This window comes from Fukomys damarensis, unplaced genomic scaffold (genome assembly GCF_012274545.1).
Source record: "Fukomys damarensis isolate Sample0158 unplaced genomic scaffold, DMR_v1.0_HiC HiC_scaffold_19, whole genome shotgun sequence".
Classification (NCBI taxonomy): domain Eukaryota; kingdom Metazoa; phylum Chordata; class Mammalia; order Rodentia; family Bathyergidae; genus Fukomys; species Fukomys damarensis.
The window spans coordinates 39,870,096-39,893,924 of NW_022900931.1; the positions used below are offsets into that span (position 1 = coordinate 39,870,096).

The 23,829-nt window shown below is 44.8% G+C and overlaps 1 protein-coding gene across 2 annotated transcripts in view; it reads left to right on the top strand.

Moving 5' to 3' along the window:
* The window catches only part of Selp (selectin P), a 32,579-nt gene that overhangs the window by 5,632 nt on the left and 3,118 nt on the right, over positions 1-23,829 (top strand). The window contains exons 2-14 of one of the 2 annotated variants that reach the window (XR_782158.3): positions 1,751-1,841; positions 3,808-4,194; positions 6,819-6,926; positions 7,548-7,733; positions 8,747-8,932; positions 10,337-10,522; positions 12,567-12,752; positions 15,821-16,006; positions 18,967-19,152; positions 19,952-20,161; positions 21,154-21,339; positions 22,159-22,278; positions 23,378-23,451. Coding sequence is in view for 1 of the 2 variants with exons in the window: in XM_010633988.3 (XP_010632290.1) it covers positions 1,751-1,841; positions 3,808-4,194; positions 6,819-6,926; positions 7,548-7,733; positions 8,747-8,932; positions 10,337-10,522; positions 12,567-12,752; positions 15,821-16,006; positions 18,967-19,152; positions 19,952-20,161; positions 21,154-21,339; positions 22,159-22,278 (2,218 nt within the window). In the remaining variant the exon portion in view is untranslated. The remainder of the gene's footprint in view (positions 1-1,750; positions 1,842-3,807; positions 4,195-6,818; positions 6,927-7,547; positions 7,734-8,746; positions 8,933-10,336; positions 10,523-12,566; positions 12,753-15,820; positions 16,007-18,966; positions 19,153-19,951; positions 20,162-21,153; positions 21,340-22,158; positions 22,279-23,377; positions 23,452-23,829) is intronic. The other variant, XM_010633988.3, reaches the window with a different exon arrangement.

The following is a 23,829-nucleotide window of genomic DNA, read 5'->3' on the forward strand; positions in this document are numbered from 1 at the left end:
TTCATCTCCAGAATTAAGGATTATTTTGATGTTACATCATTGCCTTTTCTCTTTTACTTTCCTTTTTAGTTTTATTTTAGGATTCCCTATTTTTAATATTCATACAGAGATTTCTTTAACTGAAATACCAAATAGTTTCTTTGGTGTGAAAAACTATAATAGTACACAGGATCCTAATGAGATAATTAATAATGTGAAATAGGAAGCAAAGGAATAAAGATGTAGGGAAAGTGGGAAGGGTGGAGGAAAGGTAATAAGGGAGAGGAAAAAAATATGAGAAACTGAAAAAATGGAAATAAAGTGTTTGTAAATGGGGAGGGGAGGAGGGGGTGAAGGGAGGACAGGGACAAGGGGAAAAATGAGAATCAAGACCTATTATGTAAAGGTACAGAATCCCAATGATGAATGTAACTGTATTTGTATACCTAGATTGTACCAATAACCTCAATAAAAACGAAAAAAAAAGTATATATAAGCTGGGGATTTAGCTCGGTGGTACTGTGCCTGCCTTGCAAGCACAAGGTCCTGAGTTCAATCCCGTTCAGTACCAGAAAAATTAAAATAAATACAAATGTTAAGAAAATAAATAAAAGCTTACATAAACAAGCAAGAAAAGTAAAATGGGAAACAGCTCAACTTGGAATTTTTTGCTTAAACCAAATCTTATTTAAAAGTGTAAACAAGCCAGGCATGGTGGAGCATGCCTGTAATCCAAGCACTCAGGAGGCTGAGACAGAGGGGTTGCCATTAGTTTGAGGTCAGCCTGGGCCACACAGTGAGTTCAAAACCAGCCTGGGCTACCTTTTGAGACCCTGTCTCAAAAACCCAACAAACAAACAAACAAATAGAAGTTTAAACAAGTAAGTTTAAACAGGAAGCGGCGAGTAGATTTGGTTATGAAGATGGGAAGTCAGGAGCTGCACCTCTTACCTCCTCACCTCCTCACATATTCCCCCATTTTTAGGCTGATCGCTTTTAGGAAGATATACGTGTGAAAGTTGAGCTCTGCATTTAGATTTAGCTAATGCTGTCCTTGTTTTTGTATGCCTGGGGAAGCCAAGATTTCTGCTGTACACTTGTAGTGATTCTTTGGGGTATTGAGTAGAATATTGTAGTAGTAAGTGCTGGTGCTACAAGAGACCCAGGGAAAACAGAGTGGGTTCAAATAGCCACTGAGGGAATTGCAAGCGAATAAACATCAAGCACCATAAATCATAATATTATGATATTCTCAGTGTTTGATCACAGGTCCTGCAGAGTCAGCTGATTAGTGCTCCAGGTTATAAGCGCACAAAACATGCCTACTTATCAAAGTCAATATTCACAAACTCCTAGATGGAAATTTACTTCCTATTGCTATTGAGTATGACACATGGGTTCTGAAAGGGATATTTTTGGGTAATAATGATAGCTATATTGGTGTGCTTAGTGTTTTTCCTATATGTATATTAAGAAGGCACCTTAAAGGAAAAAATAATAGCAGCATGAAGTAGTTACTCAATAAATTCTTGTTATGAAGGAAGAAATGAGCTCTGTCCTCTGGCTTGTTACTGGGGCCATCTGTGGAAGGGTTTAGAAGCAGAACAGTGAGAAACCAAGAAGAAGCAGAAGGCTTGTGCCTTCCTTCTGGTGGAAACAGATAAAATTATCCCATCTAACAATTCCTAAGTGAATTTTTTTGGCCATGTTTGTTGTATACAGATACTGTACTAAAAATAAGTTTTTTGTTTTTGTTTTTTCCTTGTTTCAGGCCAACTGCCTAAAAGCCATTTGGAATCTGAGATTCCAGGGAGTGGTCCTCGGAGCTGCCCAACTTCTCTGGCTTGGTGCCTTCATCTCTGGTAAGCTTTAGGCTAACTCTTCACCAGGCCCTGAATCATTAGGGTAGGGCCCAGAGCAAATGGGAATAATTGAGGATTACAGCCAATTGTGAGGCATGGAAAACTGTCCGAGCCCAGATTCCTGAAACAAAAACACACTGGACACCATCATGCTCCTAGAACTGAACTGGCTCAGAACTGAACTACAGTATACAGGACCGCAGTAGGCACAGACATGCGATGCTTTTAGAGACCCACATTTATGTCTGAATTTCTTTAAAATAATTTCTTTGAGGTCAAAGAGGATGTTGTAATAAATCATTTTAATACATCCATCTTTATATTACCCACATCCATCAAAGTCCTAATGCAGTGCTGGCCACATCTGAATGCAATCTTGAGGTACAATGCCACAAACTTATCAGGGAGGAAGGTAGAAATATGAGTGATCCCCCCATACAAGCAACAAAGCAGAGGGCCGAAATGAGGCTTTATAAACAGGAAAGAGGGCCTTTTCCAGGCCTGATTGCTCGCCTTGTACTTCTCTTGACTTGCAAACTGGCCTTCCTTTCCCTGGTGAGGCCCCACAAGCTACAATAATAACATTCCGGTGCCTTTACATCTCTGAAGGGCACATTCTCTACTTCATTTGATATCACAAACGCTTTGGTAAAGAAGGGCCCATTCTAACAAGTGAGTAAGCAGGCACGCAGGAAGTGGAGTAATTTATCAAGGAGAAGCAGCCATGAGCATAAGACTAGGAATCAGATCTTCCTTCTAACTATGGCTCTGCTACAGCTTGCTGGGTGTCACTCATGCAGCAGATATTTACTGAATGTCTACTACGTGCCAAGCTCTCTGCCTGGTGCTAAGGACCCACATGTAAAAGGAGACCGTCAGGGATGGACAATCCAGCAGCTATGGACTGTATCACAGAACCAGGCCCTACGACAGATGGCAGTCCAGGAAGTGGAGGCACAACTTAGCACAGTGGGAACCCAGGAGAAGGAACCCCCGTTTCCCTGGGCAGGTCAAGGAGAGCAGGGGGAGAGGACACAGGGACAGCAGCAAGGCTACGTAAAAGGCAGGGAAGCAGGAGTTCTGTGGGACCAACAGTAAATCCCACCACGTCACATCATGCCTCAGCCAGCAGGATGTGCACCACACACCATCTTTCCCTCTGTGAAGAAGTCATACCCACACCAGACACTTTGTGTGCCATTACATTTGAGCTTGGGAAAGTTACTTAATATGTCTCCTCCATTCATCAGAGGAGAGGAGTAAACTCAGTGACTGCTAAGTTTCCTCCCAATTATAGCAGCTTTAAAAAAACAGTACACGTTTGAGATACACGAGAATTACACTTAGCTTGGGGACGTGGTTCATATACATATGGCCTCTCGAACTCTTTCACTCCCATTTTACCCACCTCTCTGGCCCGCTCCACCCTTCCTTGGATCCCTTTCCCACTTCCATAGTCTTTTCTTCCTTGTTTTTTCTCTCATAGCTCTTTTCTTTTGTTCGTTAAATTATTTATATCTTGGCTATCTCATATTAGAGAAACCAGGTGATATTTGACTTTGGGTGTCTGATTTATTTATTTAGTACTACGGTCCCAAGATGCATCTATTTTCCTACATATGATTCAACCTTTTTTATGGCTGAATAGTACTCTATTGCATAGATGTACCGTGTTTTCCTTATCCATTCATCTGCCCTTTCAACTCTAGTATTCTATGATTCCAAACCTTTAACATCAAGAATCTTCATAAAAGGACATTTTCCTATTCTGACTTTAAATATACTTCTCAATGACATGTGGAAACCATTCTTTTTACTGAGAATAACCACATTCAACCTAAGATAGTCATGTTTTTGGCATTCTACCTCTGGTCAGGAATTCCTCTGACACCACAGACTTGCGCTTAGGATCAGAGGCTCCTTCTGGGCAGGTTTGCTAAGGTGGTATTCATTTTCTCTGCTCTAGAGCTAGCTAACCAGAAGGAAGTGGCAGCATGGACCTATAATTACACCACAAAAGCATACTCGTGGAATTTCTCCCGGATGTTCTGCCAGAGGCACTTCACAGATTTAGTGGCCATCCAGAACAAAAATGAAATCGCCTACCTCAATGACGTCATACCGCCCTACAGCTCGTACTACTGGATTGGGATCCGAAAGATCAATAATACGTGGACCTGGGTGGGAACCAGAAAGCCTCTCACGGAGGAGGCACAGAACTGGGCTGACAATGAGCCCAACAACAAGGGGAACAACCAAGACTGCGTGGAGATGTACATCAAGAGGCTGGATGCCCCTGGCAAGTGGAATGACGAGCCCTGCTCCAAAAAGAAGCGAGCCTTGTGCTACACAGGTAGGGCCCTCTCTGCGGATTTGTGTCTGGTAAATGACAAGCCTGCCCCGGCTGCTGACACAGAGCGCTGAGGCAGGGACACGAAACCCATGTGTAACCTGTTCAGCAGCGTGACCGAGCTCCTTGCAGAATCTCACAGCAGGGTTAGGGGCGGCTGGTTGTTTAAACTAGAGGGGATTTCGAATATCACCCAGCCTTTGCTTCTCCTCTCACACCCGGTGAAATGGAGGCTCAGGATGTTCTAGCTTTGTAAGGCCACGGATCAGGGCAGAAACAAAGCAAGGACTCACTGCCTCAGTTTTAGATCTAGACTCTGGTGTCCAACCGTTGGCCACTTGGGCCACACTGGGCAGCATATAAAATGCTTAAGAGAGTTAATGTACATAAGTAACAAAACTTCCTTTTAAAATACTTTAACATTTTCAAAAAGGGTAAGTAGCCCATGGCCGCCAAATTGGACATGGCCAACGAGCTATTCCTCACCACTGTGAGTTGGCTGCTGATGCCATCTAATAGAAGGCAGGCTCGGTAAAACACAACGGTGTGTTCTCACACACCTCATTCACATATCTGGCACTGTGTGACTTTCCGCTCTTCCCCAAAGTCAGAGCGACCGTGAAAGGTGAACGTTTTGACTCTAAAACATCGAGACAGCCACAACAGCATAATTAAAGACACCGTAGGAAGGCTTCCAGAATCACTTCCAAAGGTGGCCAGAAAAATGGGCCGTACTTAAAAAGGGGGAATATTTTTTGGAGAGGCTAATGGCAATATGACTTTTACTGTCATAAGCTTTTACTGTAAATTTAAACATTCCCTGTATTTTTTAATCATACCTCATAAATTGGGAGGGAATTTAGCACTACCCTAAGCGACATGGCTGTAAATAACACCCACTGAATGCCAAGGTATTCCAGTGTTACTAGTTACTCTGTGCTCTTAGTTCATCTTGTTCTTGTATTACTGTTCAGTTAGTATTATCTGCATTCAACCCTCACAACAAGATCATCCTTTAGGCCCTCGTATTGCTCTTGTCCTGCTGATGCGGAAATGCTCACAGCTATTAAATACTCTTCTCCTGGTCCGAAGTTAGTTCTTGGTAAAGCCAGAGTCAAACTCATGTCGACTCCAAAGTTGGTGTTTTGAGCTCCACGCCACCACATTCTTTGCTCAACATTTTCATGAGACAATCTGACAACATGAACAGCAGTCAAAGGCTTTGCAGATCATTTTCAACAGCAAAACAGCCTCAGGTGCACTGAACTTTGGTGGGAGGGAGCAGTCCAGGATAGGGAAGCACTGATTCCCTTCTCTCCTGGGTCCAGGGCTGCAGACATGTGTGAGGGCCTGGTCTTCCTGCAGTCACAAGCCTTTGCCAGAGCTGAATGCATCTTCCTGATATTTCCTCTGGGGAGAGAGGGGCGGCCTTCCTTTCGTCCTACATGATGCTGCGGCTAGGGAGAATTTGGTCTTTCCTGAGCAAGAGAGTTCTGAGTACAGCACTCAGAGGCCTCTTTGACAAATCATCTTACAGCTTCCACACTCTACTATTTATGTTCTAAAGTCTTCGGGTTTTGCCATCCCAGGGGTGTGCAATAATACACAGTATTAAACTGAACAGAGCATAGAGTATTCTCCCTCATCTTTTCTTATCCAAGCCTTCTAGGTGAGGGAAACATCTCATGAATTCCTTGTGGTGTAGTCAGGTGTTATTTTGTAAATAATGTGTTCATATGTTAATTAATTAGTTAACTAAGAGCTATTTATAGGAGATGAACTCATTCTAAGGCTGGCTCTGACCTTTCCTGGGTTACATCTCCCTAGAACTAGCCCAACATGTGGCTGGGGCTTAATGCCCAGGAAATGACCACCTGGAAACGGTCCAGCCACCTACTCTCCCCCTGGCTCTGACTTCACAGATGAAAAAAACCAGTAAGAATATTTTCAGTGCATTCACAGTATCAGTTCTAATGCTAAACCTCTGCCCAATGTGTAGACACGCAACCAGTCTCTTGCAGGAAAGAAACCTGGACCTTCTCTACTCTGCTTCTCTGTGCCACAGACATAGCCAGGAGGGCCTGGCAGGTCAGCCAGGGACCGTACCACCTAAACATGACACATTTGGTAAAGTGACATGTTCAGACTATGAAACCTCTTCTCTTAAGACTGCTTGTTGTCCACCATGGCGAGGTCTAAGCCTCACCATCTGGCTTCTCTGTTCTTTCATTGTATGATGTTGGGCATAGATTTGAAGCCAGCAGAAAGTGGAAAGGATTAGGCCCTGACACTGGACAAGCTGGCCTCACAGAAGAAACTCGCTGAGTAGGCAGCAGAGCCAGGATTGAGACCTTAAGTGTGCATCCCCTGCTCCCATATCTGGTTCCTTACCTCTATGCAGCAACATCTGGCACGAGGCATAAATGCTCTTGGTTTGAAAACTACAACCCAAACGTACCACACAGAGGAGCTCCTGTGACCAGACAGCCTTTTGTAAGGGACACATCAGCTGTGGAGAGGACAATGCAGCTGTCTGTTGTCGGCCCAGCTCATTCCTGCCTGACAGGGGCTGAGCCTGTGCCTATCTCAGTAATGTCCATGGTTCTGACCCATCTGTACCTTTGCAGCCTCCTGCAAGGCCACATCCTGCAGCCAACAAGGGGAGTGCGTTGAGACCATCGGGAACTACACCTGCTCCTGCTACCCAGGCTTCTACGGGGCGGAGTGTGAGTACGGTAAGGCTGCTGTTGTGTTGGTAAAGCCTTGGCCACTGGGTAAATGCTAGAGAAGTAAATCATGTTGGAGATGCTTCAGACTAGTCTCAGCACCCTCCTTTGTCTGTCTGCTCCATCCAATCATCATTAGACAGTCTGGGTGAAATGACTTTACTCTTATAGAGAACCATCTTCACTCAAGGCAGGAATGGCCGGTCCACATCTGCAACCCTAGTGCTCCTGGAGGCTGAGGCAGGAAATATGACAAGTATGAGTCCAGTTTGGGGAACTTAGAGAGTTAATGAGATCCTGTCCCAAAACAAAAAACAAAAAAGGCCTGGAGATGTAGTACAAGCCCTGGCTTCAATCCTCAACCCCCCCACCAGAATTACTCATAAAATTTCAGACCAAAAGGGCACTAAAAAGGGGCAAGACTGTGAGAACCTTGTCAGGCTAATGTCAATGATTGAAATAAAGAGCAGCAGAAGAATGACTGTTTCCCAAGATGAGATAATGCAAAGGAGCCAAGTAAAAGCGGGCAGCATGGGTTAGACGCTTGGACGAGCGTGGTGAAGGCAGTGATACAGTTACTGCCCACAGTAAATCTGACGTCTTTCAGTCGTCAACATTCTGTCCCCACAGTGAGAGAGTGTGGGGAATTTGGCCTCCCTCCCCACGTGTCCAGGAACTGCGATCACCCCCTGGGCAGCTTCTCTTTCGACTCAAAGTGCACTTTCCACTGCGCTGAAGGGTACACACTGGATGGGCCCAGCGAGACAAAATGCCTGGCTTCCGGGATCTGGACAAACCAGCCTGCGCGGTGTGTGGGTGCGTGAACTTCCTCCTCCCTTCCTTCTTCGCTGCCAATGGGGATTTTACAGGGTGTGGGGACGACCTTTCTTCATCCCAAAACGGGAGGAATAGTGGACTACATTAAACGGACAAGTCTGGTTATCAGTTACTTGTCAACCAGAATAATACAAATTTTTACTGTCGAGGTATTTTGTAACTGCAGGGGTGGTCAGCTTAATGCTTGATTCTCCTTTCCCTTTGTTAATCACAAAGTAAGCAGAGTTGCATGGTGAGAACTTGGGCACTGGATAACGGATTTGACAAATTATCCCTTACTTCTTTAAATGAGAAACAAGGGAGTGTGGATCTTTGCAAATGGTGGTTTAAGATACATCTAAGCACCACACATCTCACTTTGCCTGCCACTCTGGAAGCGAGGCTGCTGCGGTACCCTGAGGGTTCCAAGGCGCTGGGCCTGCCTTGCCCGAGGATTCCCATCACCACTCTTCACTGTGCAGAAGTGTTCCTGCACCGGCCGAAACTTAGCTTCAGTCAGGAAGAGGGGTCCGCAGAGTTGTGTTCTTAGAATCCCAGCACGCTGGGAGGATGAGGCAATTTAGCAAGACTTTGTCACCAAAGAAATTTTTTAAATGTTTTTTTAAATGGCTGGAGATGTAGCTCAGTGCAAAGGCCCTGGGTTCAATCCCCGGTACCAGCAATAAAAGGAAAGCAAGGAGGGAGGGAAGGAGAAAAGGACAGAAGAAAGAAACAAGAAACAAAGAAAGAAAGGAAGAGAAAGGAGGAACAAATGGGACATGGAAAGGACAGAAGGGAAGGAGGGAGGGAGAGGGAAAAAGTGGAGTCGGAGCAATCTGTGCTTTTAGGCAACTCAGGCCACGCAGTGGACAGTTCCCCACATCCGGACACCTGAGGCCTTCTGATCCTTGGGTCTTCCAAGCCCCACTTCTGCTTACACCGCTCTTCGTCTGACTCGGTTTTTCCTCATCCTCAGTACTCTTCCCTTTCTTTGTCCTTGTTGTCCTTTCCAGCTGTGCAGTGTCAGCACTTGGAAGCCCCTGGCAGTGGGACCATGGACTGTGTGCATCCACTGGCCCCCTTTGCATACGGCTCCAGCTGCAAATTTAGGTGCCAACCTGGCTATCGAGTGAGGGGCTTGGACACACTCCGCTGTGCTGGCTCTGGCCAGTGGACCGCATCCTTGCCAGTCTGTGAAGGTAGGAATTTGTTTTAGCAGCTCTCAGTATACCCAAGGAGTCACAGCACAGTAGAAAGTCCATCAGGGTGATCTTTGCTAGGCTTTGAGACTAGAGCCAGGAAATTACTCATCTGTGAAATGGAGCTAAAAATTGGAAGGATTAAGTATATAAAAAAAAAGGGTATATAAAAAAGTTGCATTAAATGGCATGTGCAGAGTACTAGCACAGAGGTGGCACTTGACAGAGTTTAGTTTCTGACTCTTTTCTTCAGCATTTACAAGCTGCAGGACAACATCCTATACCTGAGACAGAATTACAGCAATGGCTATTAAGACAGAGAGAGATTCCCAATCACAGACTTTGGGAGTAGCCTCTGGCAAAGCAGCAAAGAAACACTGCATGAAAAAAGAGCTGTGGTGCAATCCTAAGCAGCTGAACAGTATCACGGAACTGAATTCTGCAATTGCCTTGCACCCTCAACTTATAAGGCAGAAAAGGGGAAGAGGGGAGTAGGAAAACTGCAGATCGGAATTTGTAAATTCTCAGCCTGAAATCATGAGCCCAACTCTGGTATCGCTAGCTATGAGATTTTAGGGGGGTCACTTCATATTTCTGAACTGTACTTTTCTCATTTGTAAAGCAAGAGAGGTACACTAGAGGATCTTCAGTCCTTAAATGTCTCAATTCTATAAAAGCAGAGGTCAGAAGCCAGAGTGAGAGGGGGGTTGTTATGCTCTGCAAAACCCCAAGAACAGCCCAGACCTGAAATGCCTCCAAGAGGAAGCACAGGAAAACAGTATTTTTTTCAGAACCAAGGTCACCCAGAGTACAACAGCTCTCAGGAACTCACTCTGGGCTGTGCTCACTCGGCAAATGAAGTCTAATTAGGATGACATCCTGTGCTCCGAGACAAAGACCTTGGGTATCATTTTACAGTACTGGGCAGCAGTGTCAACAATACGCTACACAACTGCGGCTTCTTCCCTGTAAAGCCAGCCTCTTTGGCACCCACTCTTTCCAGGTCCAGTAAATGCGCCAATCCATATTTAAGGGGCACCTTTGACATACCCGATTCTGCGCCAGGCTCTGGGATAGGACTGAATGACCAACTACAGCCTCGAGGAGACTGTGGGGTACCAGCATGAACAGCAAAGAGCAGGGCTGTGGGAGTGCACGGGAGCAGCTCCTGCCCTCATCAGGGTGAGAGCAAGGGCTTCCTAAGGAGGGTAAAGTCTGAGCTGAGTCCCAGGGCAGGTGAGCGTGCGCCAGGTGGAGGGCATACGGAAGGCAGATTTCCTCTTGGAAAGGGAGGATTCGAGGTTCTGAAGCTAGTGACAATGCAGGTAGGAAAGATGCAGCACCTCCTGGGAGTCTCTTCTGGAAAAGAACCGGACCCAGCTTCAAACCCCCTTTTCCCTTTAGCCATCACATGCAGGCCACTGGAGAGCCCTGTCCACGGGGGCATGGACTGCTCACCGCCGTCCGGAGCGTTTCAGTACAACACCAGCTGCAGCTTCCACTGTGCAGAGGGCTTCATGCTGAGTGGCGCTGATGTCCTTCGGTGCTCCGACTCGGGAGAGTGGACAGCACCAGCCCCAGTCTGCCAAGGTACTGTGACGCGGACACGCTGGGCATCACCGGCTGTGTTGGCACAGCTTATCCAGCGGACATCTGCTGAGAACCTACTCGGGGCCAGGCCCCTTGGGCTCAGCACAAGGTCACAGTGGTGGGCAGAGCCAGGCTCAGTCACAAGGCATTCGCTACAGGGTAGTCAAGGTCAGGGTCTTTGGATTGACAGGGATGGAGAGGGTCGAGGAGACGGAAGTAGGGGAAAGGAACCATGCAGGGGTAGGAGAATGCACAAAGCATTTGGCCCAGGCCTGTCATTCTGGCCCCTCAGCTCCTGGACTCCCTGAGGCTCAGAGTCTTCTGTAAAATGGGGGACACTGTCATTGGCCTTACTTTCCTATCTCACTGGCTGTTGCGCACTAACGTGTAAAAGCAACTTTAAAATGTCTACCAGCTGTGTATATATGAGGGAAATAATGAAGATTCCACTCACTACAAGTCACGTGTGTGATCTGATCTGACAGAATGATTATCCTCTTTCAATTTTTCAGTATTCACGTATTCAAGGTTTGTTCTTACACAAGAACTACAGCACAGGGAATTCACCGGGATTATTTATAAAGAGTACCCCACACAGTCTAGTATAATATTGGCATTTTATGCTGCCATTTACCGAGACTCCTCGGTGATTTATGAGTGCCCTGGTCTACATCTACCCTGATTATAAAGGAAGCAGGGTTTTGACAAAGAGTCTTGCTGAGATATTTGTACACCCATGGTCACAGCAGCGTTACTCTCAATAGTTGAGACGCGCAAGCCACGCAAGTGAAAAAGCAGTAGATGAATGGATAAACAAATGTGTCGGACAGAATGGAATGATATCTGGCCTTAGAATGGAAGAGAATTCTGACACAAGCTGCAAAAACAGATGAACTTGAAGTACATGATACTAAGTGCAATGAACCAGCTCCCCCCAAACAAGTAACAAATGATTGTACTTAAAAGGGCTTATCACAAAATACAATGTGTGTGTTAGAAAAAAGCAGTAAGACACATTGGCATTAATCCTCCTCAGCATACTTCCCCTTACTTCAAGCTCACTTATACTATCGTCCTTCGTATTTTCTGAAAGAGTTTTGGGAGTTCTCTTTTGTGAGTGTCTTTATGAGATGTGATAGAAAGAAATCTTGTGACTGCTGCTGCCTCGTGCCATCCAGCGGAAAGACAGGCTTGTGAAACTGCGAGTGTGTGTCCTCATCCACCTTAATTCATCAGATCTGGCACTGTGCGACTTCTGCCTCTTCCTGAAAGTCAAAATGACCATGAAAGTGAACATTTTGAATCATTCAGGACATTGAGGCAGCCACAACAGCACAACTAAAGACACTCCGGGAAGAGGACTTAAGATGCTAGAATAAATATTTTGGAAGCAAAGCGGAGTATCCTGAGAGGGGTTAACAGCAATGTGTCTTTTACTGTAACACATTTTTTAAAAATTTAATAAATGTTCACTGCATTTTTCTACTGCAACTCCGAGACATGTCCTCTCCATACGTGAGCATCCACATCCATTTTATGTGTTTTAGATCATGCTTATGCTGATTATTTTTATTTCACTTTTTCATTTAACATCATACATTGAGGTATTTCCCCTGTCTTTCCCAAGGGAAATATATAATTTTCAGAGACCATTCATATTATTTTTTATAGATCACTATAATTGATTTGCAGCCCTAGATTAAGTGATACATGCTTGTTTTCAATATTTTGCTCTTACAGATAATATCCTGATAAAAACCCTGAATTGATATTTGGCATTCATCTTTATTATACTTAGCAGAGATTCTTGGGTTCAAAAGCATAATTCAAGAATTACTGATAGACACACATTGCCAAAACACTCACTAATGACTCAATACTTTCTTTATAAAATCCTCCATTTAATGATATATTTTTAATCTTCCAAGTTAAACAAATCCACCTGAGGAGGCCATGTTCTTGACACTAGAAAAGATCAATGTGTCAAAACCTACAAATACTTGTGTACTGCTGTTCCCTCACCCTGGATTTCTTCACCCCTCAGCTTTGCGGTGCCAGGATTTCTCTGCTCTGAGCAAGGTTCAGATGAACTGCTCCCACCCATTTGGGGCCTTTAGGTACGGGACAGTCTGTGACTTTACCTGTGCTGAAGGTGCGCTCATGGTGGGAGCAAGTACACTACAGTGCTTGGCTACTGGACACTGGAGTGCTGCCCCTCCAGAATGCCAAGGTAAGAGGACACCCTTTCCAACCTCTTAGAAAAATTGGAAGCAAAATTCTTAAAGGCTGTATTTTAGAGATGGTAACTGTGTAGATATACCTTGAAATGGGCTGGAAAATGAATAAATTCTTTAAGTCATCCTTTTCTATTATAACTCAAGGATCCCAACTGCAAATGTCCTAAGAAATGAAGCAGGTAACACTAGTCTCAGGATGTTCATTCAGGGTGCTGAGTGACATGGCCCTTGCCAACTCTTTCTCAAGGTCGTTTACCAAGACCAGAACATTCTTAGCATAAAGTAAATAAACTGCACTTACTGGCTAAAAATAGTATCTGGAAAGAAGGAGGAAAAAAGTTTTGAGGTGCTTGTCCCAGTGCTGAACTGGCACTTTCTTTCTAGGAGACATGGGGAGGAACAGTGGAAGGGGAGGGGAGGAGTTTACAGGCATCTCAATGAAACGTACTCTGAGATCTATCCGTATAACACTGGAGAAACACACTTAGGATAAAGCAGCGGTGATGGAGAGAGAAGGAAACTACTCCAGAAACTGGAGGCCTCAGGATTCGCGTAACGAAGAAACAAATAGATTAAACGTATCTGTATTTGATCAATGCAATAGGTCAAATGCATCTGCATTGCATTTGCTATTTAGAAGCCAGTGTATTATGTCAATATTGTAACATCCTGTATGAAACAGAACTGGTTCTCAACATCCATGGGTAGATGGATGTTTTTATATTCTCCACTCATTTCTCCTACTCAATTATCCAAGCTTTAAGTACATTTAAGGCAAATACTTATTGTTTTACAAAGCAAGCTTTTCATTTACAAAATCCACAGAAAGATAAGAACATAGAAAAATGAAGAATATTCTCTTAAATATCTCCACCCTCACACATTCAGCATTCTGGTATGAATTCTTCACCCCCCCCACCACACTATATATATGTATATAGATATATATATTCTCCAATTTTAATCACAACACTGGGTAAAAGATAAAATATTTCTGCATGATTTGCCATAGCTTTCACTTTGTACAGACTTTAACCACTGAGTGAAAGCAGGAGGATTCATGTTTTCTAAGAAAAGGAAACCACTTGCTATGTGGGTCACACTAGTCAATGTATGCACACACAAATGCTCGCGCGCACACACACACACACAGTAGGTCCTCACACAGTACGTGAATATATAATTGAGTTAATTAATGGACAAATGGGCAGATGAGCTCAGCAGAATGGGACGTCTTCCATCCAAGCCACAGGGTTGGGGAAGGACCTAGTGCTGGGTCTAGAGAGAACTGGTGGGGCTGTGACCTTGTCCCTCATCTCCCTCCTGGCCACAGTGAAGCCTGGCTTTGTGACAAAGTCCACGCAGCCCTGGGGAAGACTGGGAGTCACCAGGAAGGTTATCACAGGGATGGGAGCCCTTCCAGGAAATGCTAGCTGTGCAGGGTATGGATTACTCCACAATGCCCTGCCTGTAACATTTCACAGAAACGTGGTTGCCACCACCCCAGCTTCCTGTGCCCTTCCAGTACCCTTCTTCTTTCAGCTCTTTGTTTACTCTGATATTTCACCTCCTTTTTCTGGGTGTGCATCAAGTGCAATACCCAAATGTGGTCTGCACAGGAAGGGACATGAGGCTTTGCAATCCACTTGCTGGCTGTTGTAACACTCCTGAGAGTGTTACAATTGTCACTGCCTCCACCCCACCACTCCACCCTACCCCTCCACCCTCACCCGGGCTGGGCAAAGGCAAAGCCACGAAAGCCAATCCACCCTGAACATGCCCAGTCTCATCTGATCTTGGAAACTAGGCAGGGCCGGGCCTGGTTAGTACTTGGATGGTAGAGGAATGTAGCTAGGATGGGCAAAGGAAGGGAAAGATACATAAAATGCTCTCAAAACATTGTGTCATTTAGTTAGTGGTTGAAGACTGGTCCTAGGACAGGGATACCACACTGTCTCTGGCCTGAAGCCACACCTCGTCAACCAAGACAAACAATGACAAAGAGATATCTGAAACCAGATGTTCAATTACTCTTTACTCTCTAACGTCAATATGCTTAATCTGAGCTTTACTGTTTCATTCATTGGTAGAGGCACAGCTGGACAGTATTAAAATATGCATTACAAGTGTTTTTACTTTTGATCCTAGAAGAATCTGGGAGCTATGTAATACTATTTTCCCTATTTTGAGACCTTGAAATTCAGGAAGGTTAAGTGAGTTGCCAAAAATCACAGAGTGAGTATGATTCCCCAACCCAAGCAAGGCCCCTAGCAACTAAAACTTTATGTTTTCAAACTGTGACAAAAACAAAACAAACAAACAAACAAAAAAACCTATGAGACCTAAGTTAACCTCTTTGGTAAGTGAACAAGTGGAATCTTTGCGACTAGGCACTGCAGGGCTGAACTGTTGAGAAGAGAGGAAAATTAATATCTGAAGACAGTGGGTGAATTATGAGCCCACTTGTGGTCAAGATTTCTTATTGCACTTTAAATTTAATTTTTATGTAGATTAATTAACTTGTTATATAGACAGCTAACTCTACCTGCAAGGCAAAGATTTTAATTTTTCCTTTGTCAAAGATGATGTAACCGAGACACATTTCTAGCAAGTAACAATATGGGCCCAGATTCTTCACACCATCTGGTTGGTGAGAGGGGAGAAAGTAATTCACCCATTTTTCTGTTTCCATTCATAAACTGTTTTCTGGTCGGGTCCCAAGGCCTGTCTGAAGGAGGCATCAGGGGGGAAACCTCTTCCACGCCTGACCAGGGCAGCCAAAAGAAGCTGCACCACTCTCTCTCTAAACACAGCTCCAAATGCTCCCTAAAATCCGCTTCTGAGCTCTCAGTGGGTGGCATTTCTGAGCATCAATCAACTGTCACCCTGCTGCCTTAGAGTTGCACAACCTCTACCAGGAGGCAGCACTGGGAACACTCACCTTTACCCAGTGCTGCTGCTCTGTGTCCTGAGGAAGGCTCTCTCCCCACCTCACCCCCATCAGCGTCGGGCTGTAGAGTACTAACCCGGCCTTTTCTCTCCCCTGCCGTGCCCTCTGCAGCCACTCCTTGCACCCCCTTGCGAGGGCCCCAGAACGGAACGATGAGCTGCATCCGACCTCTCGGGAGATACAGTTACAAATCCACGTGCCACTTCACCTGTGATGAGGGCTTTTCCTTATCGGGCTCCGAAAGACTGGACTGCGCTCCAACTGGACAATGGACAGGCTCCCCACCAACGTGCACAGGTAGGTTCTGGGTCTGTTTCTTCTTACAGCCTAGCAGGCTACTCTGCAGGATGCAGCAGGCTCAGGGAGTCATAGCAATGTGTTATTGAGCTAAAGCATGGCAATACAGACCAAGGTGTGTGTGTGCGTGTGTGTGTGTGTGTCTGTCAGTCCGTCTGTCTCTGTCTGTCCCCGTCCCTATCTCTGTCCCTGCCTCTTTCCTGAAAAATCTTTTAATACATCGCGATAAACATTCCAGTTTTATGAAGTACTTTCACATCACCATCACCCACAATGTTCACCACAATTATGAAATTATGAGGAAAGCATCACCTCCATTTCATAGATGAGGAAGAAACAGGCTCAGATGGCTTAGGTCATTTGTCCAAGGTCACACCGAAAGCGATAAAGCTCAACAGTTTCACTGAAACTTTTATTTTGCTGTACAGTCTTTTTCTGCTCCACCATTGGTTTGTTCATTCGTTCACCCACTTTTACTGAGCACTAAGTCCCACACACTAAGCCTTTCAGGGTGGGTGTGATTTAATCATGGACTCACTCCAATGCTAACTCTGTCCTCCACTTCTCTGTGGATTACAAAGCACCTGAGGATGCAAGTTGTTCTTCCTTCATCTTTACATCCTCTGCGGCAGACAGAATAAAAGTGGCACTGGACAAACATCTCTTCTATTAAAGCTTATCGTTTACCTTAAAAATTCCTCAAGCATAAGCCCCACAGACCATGCATTTGTGGAGTCCTCGAAGGCAGGGGTGGATCTCGTCTGTCTTTATCTACCCGAACACCTGGCCAGCAGAGTATCTAGCTTAGTGCATAGTCTGACGTACCTCCTCTTTGGATTCAAAAGGCACCATTGTTCCAATGCGGTCTTCAGTGTCGCCAGTAATAAGAATTACTGTGGAATTAACAGAATTAACAGAATTAAACAAGAATTAGGTGGAATTAACAGCTAACATTCATTGCTTGTGCAGGACCAGCTGTTTCATGTGAATTTTCACATCCAGTCCACACAATCGTTCCTCCCATAGGGTGGTTACTATTGTATCCATTCTGAAGATGAAGAAACAGGCTTCGAGAGAATAAGTAGCTGGCAAAGGCACACAGCTAGGAAGTTATGAGGGCGGAATTCAAACCCGGGCCTGTGTACAGGATGTGTTCACCATTGCACTACACTGCCACCCAGTGGCAAGGCGTCTAAATCCTGGGACCGTGGCTTGTCAATTTATATTTCCGTTACACAGACTGCAGCCTTAACTGCTAAAGTCAACCTTAGCAAAGGTGCTGTGCGGGAATCACATTATGTCAGGGGAAATTTATTAGTGCAACAAGCACCACATTAATATCCCAAGACCTGTATCGCTCTCCCTGCCCCCACCTTCACGTGGCATTAGGAAGGTTCTGTCGCTCTCTTACGCTTCAGTTTTCTAAATTAAAAAAGAAAAAAAGTAGGTGTGGGCAAGGTCGTCTCTGAGGCCTCCTTCCTGGTGAAGAACTCTGCAGGGCAAAAGGCACAGAATGCTTCCATCTGCTGTGAAAAAGAGTTTCAAGAGAAGCCACCCCAGAAATGTGGACCTTTAGGGCCTGTGCTCCCCTGTTCATTCATTCACCCCTCTCTCCGATTCACTCATCCCACCAGCACTTATCAGGGACTCTATCATCTGAAATTCTTCTGTTCTAAGGCTAAAGAATCAGAACTCCCTAAAGACATCTCATGAAAGCGTTGTCATCGATGCAAACAGTACAGTTGCTAAATCCGTAATCTCTGGAGCCCCAGTTTCCTTTCACTTCTGTCCAGTCTTCTTTTCCCCACAAGCAGTGGCTTTGCCTCTCCTCCGTGGGCCCAGCCACCTCAGCCCTTCCCAGCAACTAGAACCGACCTTGACCATGGGCAGCATTGGCAGCCAAAATGGATCTCAGAACTTGCACCTTTATCCTGATGATGAGATCAGGGTTTTTTTCACCTGTATTCCTATCTCATCTTCCAAATGTACGCTCTAGATTTTGGTACATGCCTGTTCTTTTTTCCATACATCTGAGTCCTTGGATTTTTTTTAACCCTCAGCCCCACCCTCAGCAATCATCTATTATGACAATTTTGAGGAGAAACTGGGGTTGATAAATTAGAAATTCTTATATTCATCCACCTGGCATTTGGTTGTTGAATGCCCCCGTCCCAGAGATCCTGCAATGTGAATTATAGGCAAGCAGGACTAAGGGCTCTGGGGCTATAGATGCTTTCTGTCCAGCCCCAGAGGAAAGATATGAAAATGACATGGGAGCAGATGTGCGCAGCGGGGAGTTCCAGCTGTGGTGATGAGCACTGGCTTTGGAGGGACTACGATGAGTTAGATCTAATGGAAACGGAAGACACTCGGGGCAGTGTGAGCCAAGGACACACCTGGTCAGCTGGGACACCCCCAGAGCTTAGCTATCTTGATCAGGAGTTCTGAGCTTTCTTGTGCTGTGGGACTGTGGTAGAAAAACCAGCCTAAACATGCACAGAGGAACTGGTTCTCTGCATAAGGTGATCATCGGAGTTCTTAAAGTATTGAGTTTGAGGAGAAGGCTGGATGTCCTAGGGGAAGTGACCTCAGGGTGATGGAAAGGCAGACGTGAACTTCTGGAGTGTAACCATCTGGATAACACAGTAGAGCTGCAGAAGGCTGTCAGGTCTCTGAAGCAGAGCGTGGAGACAGAAAGAGGATAAAGTTGTGAATCCCAACATATCACTGCTTAAATCCTCAACTCCCTTCTCTTTATGACATCTCTATGCTCTGAACTCTAAGGCTTCCCTCATAGTAAATGACCTGTTCTATATCATGGAATTCCAGATGCTTAGCAAAACACCTGAAATATAGGTGGGCACTAAATATGTAGCAAATGTATGAGTGAATGAACACTGTGAAACATAGAACCTCTGAACAAACGCGGAGAGTGAGACACTCTCGATTTGATATTGCAGCCATCAAGTGCCCAGAACTCTCTGCCCCACAGTGGGGCAGCCTGGACTGTTCTCAAGCTTATGGAGAATTCAGTGCTGGCTCCAGATGCCATTTCTCCTGTGACCAGGGCTTTAAGCTGGAGGGGTCAAACAATGTGGAATGCACAACTTCTGGAAGATGGTCAGTGCCTCCGCCAACATGCAAAGGTAATAAGAGAAGTTTGCTGGGGCTGTTTACTCTTGGGAATTTTTTTCTGCAAAGATAAAAATCGTTTGCGTAGCTCTAATATATGATGGGTACATATTATACTATCACTTTGGTACAGCAAACACAGCCTGTGTGTTCAAAGAATTTCTAAGACGAGACAGGGCTTTTTCTATGTTTGTAAATAAAAGGCTAATTCTCACGCAGAAATTTGGTTTCACTTCTTTAACTTCTTTTGCTCAACTTTATTGGGCGAACTGAATGCTGTCCACTATATTGCTTCTTATGCTGAGGCCTAAAAAAATTATGCCTAAAATCATGTCAAGGATTAATTTTTTCAACTGAGAGACACAGGAGTCCATTGTCATGTTCCTGCCACATGGCAAGTTAAGGACAAAGCCAGTGGCATCATTCACATTTCACCTTTCAGGTTGACTTCTGGCCAAAGAAGAGTATCACCTCTCAATGTAATGGGGGAGAATAGGTGATCAGCCTCTGCAAATGTGGCATTTTTCTGGGTTGCTGCGTTTCTGTACCAACTCTTCTGCTGCCTCTTTTTAAGAAATGGTAATAATGATCTTCTGTTTCTCCTTCTAGGCAGCATAATCATTTCTTCAAGGACACTTTTTCCTCTCTGGTTTTTCATACCCAAAATTAATAGATAATAGTTTTTCATAACTTGTTGCTAGCATGTCCCTTGTTAGATAGGAAAGGAGTGCAGGCAATTACTCTGTATTAGCCATTGAGTTGGTCATTCTCCTTTTAATTGAGTGCTAATTGAAATATTTTCTCCCCCGACAGCTGTAGGGTCAGCTCCTGTTCCAGCAACGCAATGTCCAGCCCTCACCACTCCTGCGCAGGGGACCAAGTTCTGCAAGAATCACCTAGGAACCTTTGGTTGGACCACCACTTGCTCCTTCGGATGCAAAGCTGGATTCACACTCGCTGGTGACGACATTCTCAGATGCAAGGCTTCAGGACAATGGACAGCGGCGACCCCGGAATGCCGAGGTAAAGTCAAGGGCCCAGTTCAGAAGCATTCGGCCACATAGGATACTCACCTGTTGAAATCCCAGCAAATCCAGCAACCACAGCAAATGTCGCATCCTCCATGAAACTCCGCGCATCCCAGGCACAACCAATGGGCAGCAGGCTTAGCACCTGCCCTTCTTCCTGCTTCTGCCCTGGTACCCAAAAACCTGGAGAAAACTTATACTGATGTCTAAAGTGTGTTAGAACATGATGGACACGAAACTGTACTAATTGTGAAGTATAAGTTGCAATTTTTTAGTTAGGTGACAGTATAAACATTCTAATAATAGAATATGCAATGTCATATTCTAGTAGCTAAATAGTTAAATCCTTGTAATGCCTCTTGGGACTTAGTTCCCAAACATGGAGCGTCCAGCCCCATGTCTCTTTTTCCTTCCCATTTCCCCAGCAGCACACTCAGAGCTCTACAGATGTCACTGCTGCTCAATAATATTTATGTGAATTAATAGAATTTCCTGAGCTTTACTGTCCTATCCATAAAGGAGAATTATATGCAGTTGCCTGAAAAATAAAGATAATGGTCTCTACTTCTTTCCAACTGTCAGTGTCCAGATGAACGAGAAATGTTTATGAAGCATTTGAATAATCACACACTGGCCTGCCAGTTAATCACCAATGTATTAATAATGACACTCAGAAGACTGGTATTCCTGGAGAGGCAAGATAGTATATATAAGTAGTATTTTTGGAGGCAAGATCAATACATTAGCAGATATTTACTGGATGCGAATCTGTGTCCATCCCTGATTTTTGGCCAGCATTCTTTGAGTGGTTACTGTCATATGTGTGATACTGGAGGGGCTGATGTTAATATGTCAAGTGGCTAATTTCCTATCTGACCTTTATATTTTCCTTTGGCTACTGCCACAGTCTGGTTGCAAATGGAACCATAACCTCTCATTTGCCTTCACTCTACATGATTGTTTCTCCTGCATTCTTTTTTCCTGCAGCCATCAAATGCTCTGAACTGCGCATTAATAATGCACTGGTGATGAACTGCTCCAATCCCTGGGGAAAGTTCAGCTTTGGCTCAGACTGCAGCTTCCATTGTCCAGAGGGGCAGTTACTTAACGGATCCACAAGAGCAACCTGCCAAGACAACGGCCACTGGTCAGCCACCGTGCCCACCTGCCAAGGTACGAGCCTCTTGTCTTGGAAGCCACCTCAACTCAGAAACACAAAATCAGTGTTTCTTCTCTGCGTATTTCTCACAGGGAACTTCCGTTTCATCGCTGGGTTTCCCTTTGATTAATAAATGTTTCATAATGAGTCAGATAGAACCTTCTTCTTGTACAAAGCACTACTTCAATCCAGTGACTCTACACAGACAAATGCCACTCTTTTTAGTGCTCAGATTTATGAGCCTTCTCTCTTCTTTATTATCTCTGTTAAACACATCTTGAAGTTTCAAAATGTGTTACACTGAGAGTTTTTTCTTGAAAATCCCTAATTTATTATCCCAGAAGACTTCTGATGACCACCCATCTCTAAAAAATACCACAAATCTTCCTTAATTATGCTGTCTGCAAGCTCTATCTCAGCCCCCAGCTTCTCCTGTTTTTATTCCCTCGAAGCTTGTTATGACTTTCTGCTGCATACCTCAGCCTTTCATTGCCAAAAAATTTACCCATGCTTTATTTCCTCAAACTGCCATATGCAGATTTTTTGTGTGTGTGCCTACAAATTAATTCCTTTATTGGGTCCTTACCCTGACTGGTTCAGAAATCACATTTGCTAGTTAATCCTAAGGAATACAGCCAGGCCCTACTTTCTACTCTGTTGCAATGGGTGTCTGGTTTCCAGATTCTCTTTCATGCCAGATGACAGCATGGGCGGGATCTCTGATGATCCTACTTGATCTCATGCCTCAGAGTTCTTGGGACCTTTCTGGGAATGACTGGTCTTCCTCAAAGACACTTCTTATCCCTGATCTTATTTGTGTCTTTCTCTTGTAGGGGGGGCACTGACTACTCGGGAAGCCCTGACTTACTTTGGTGGGGCAGTGGCTTCCACAACAGGCCTGGCCATGGGCGGGACTCTCCTAGCTCTGCTAAGAAAGCGTCTCAGAAAAAAAGGTAAATAGTCTTCCTCTTGCTTTCTTTTTTCATGTGACAAACTTTAGTAGTATTTTGTGTTTGGAAACATTTTCTGGAAAGCAAACAAGGCCAAGGTAAAATGATCTAGAGGACGGACTGCCCATTGGAACCTCCTGGAAAGTTTACAAACACACGGCTCTTTCTATAGGGAGATTTGGGACTAGGTCTATAAATCTGAATGTTTCAAAGAGCTGCCCTCAAAATTCTGGTGAGATACTTTTACAGGTTAGTATTTGGGGTTCTCTGGAATGGCCAAAAGTGATCAAAGAAGTGTCGTGATTCCTGCCCTCACTCATCCCCTCAAGCAACAGCTATTTATAGATTAGTCTGATAGCCAAAGCGACCTATTGTGATGGTTCTTGCCATCAAGGAAGATATAAGCCAGTAGTGGAGATGGACAAGTTAAATTAGTGCACATACTAAAGAGGGGTAAGAGTGTGATTACAAAAATATGACCTGGTTATTCCTGGAACACAGAAGAGGGTGGCTAAACCAGACTGCTAGGCCAGAGTCTCAAGCTTAGCCCCAAAGAATGAGAGGGATCTGGCCAATGGAGGAAAAGGGAAATAGCAGTCCAGTAAATAAGATGCCGTGTGGAAAGTCATAAAAGGGTGAGATATCTGGGAGAATGGTTGAACAGTTCAGTGCATCTGAGTTCAAAGGGGCTTAGGGAGGAGGCAGGCAAGAAAGTGAGAGCTGCTTGGTGGAGAGCAGCCATGATAACTCAGACAGCTGCATCCTTTCCAGCACGTGTGCAGCTGATGCGGGATGTAAGCGGGCAAGTGACCAAATGGAGGGAAACTGTTCAGCAGAACAAAGTTGTTTTTGTTTTGTTTTGTTTTGTCTAGAAATGATAGAAGGGAACTACTCATCCCTTGAGGTCTAAAGCATCCTTTCTAATCTGCTGTGACATCTAGCTAGCCCATAATTTCACAGACTTGTCTAGGAGATGGGATGGCCCTCGTCTTTATTACTCCTCCTGACAAGTAACTGGGGGAGGGGAAGTAGAGAATGAGGGTGTGCTGTGTACATGCAGGAACTTCCCACGATGAATGTAATCACCATGTACTACAAACAGGTACTAACACACATAGAAGAAAAAGAAAAAATGTAACTAAGGACACCGGAGGGACAATGGATGCTGAAATCCTGGTAACCAAACAAGGCTATGTTGAAATACTTGATTGAATTCAAGAATTGCAACATCTGTTCTTGCTCATCAGAGTCAGGAACATGTATTTATTCTTCTTCTCATACTCCATTCACAAAGCTACCATCACAATGGGGCTGTTTACCCTCTCTCCTGTGAGTGGGCATCCGAGACAGCAGCCAATGGGACAACACGCTGCTTAAAGACCAGAGAGGCAGATTAAGACCTACACTTCATGCCTCTATGCAAAATTTCTGTTTGCTTAACCACATCCAGGAGGCAGAGTGCCTAAAACCTGGATCCTAATCATAATCATGTAGAAGTCACACTATTTCCTTCTGTTCACTCTTCCTTCCCTCCCTCCCCCCAAGCTCCCTCCC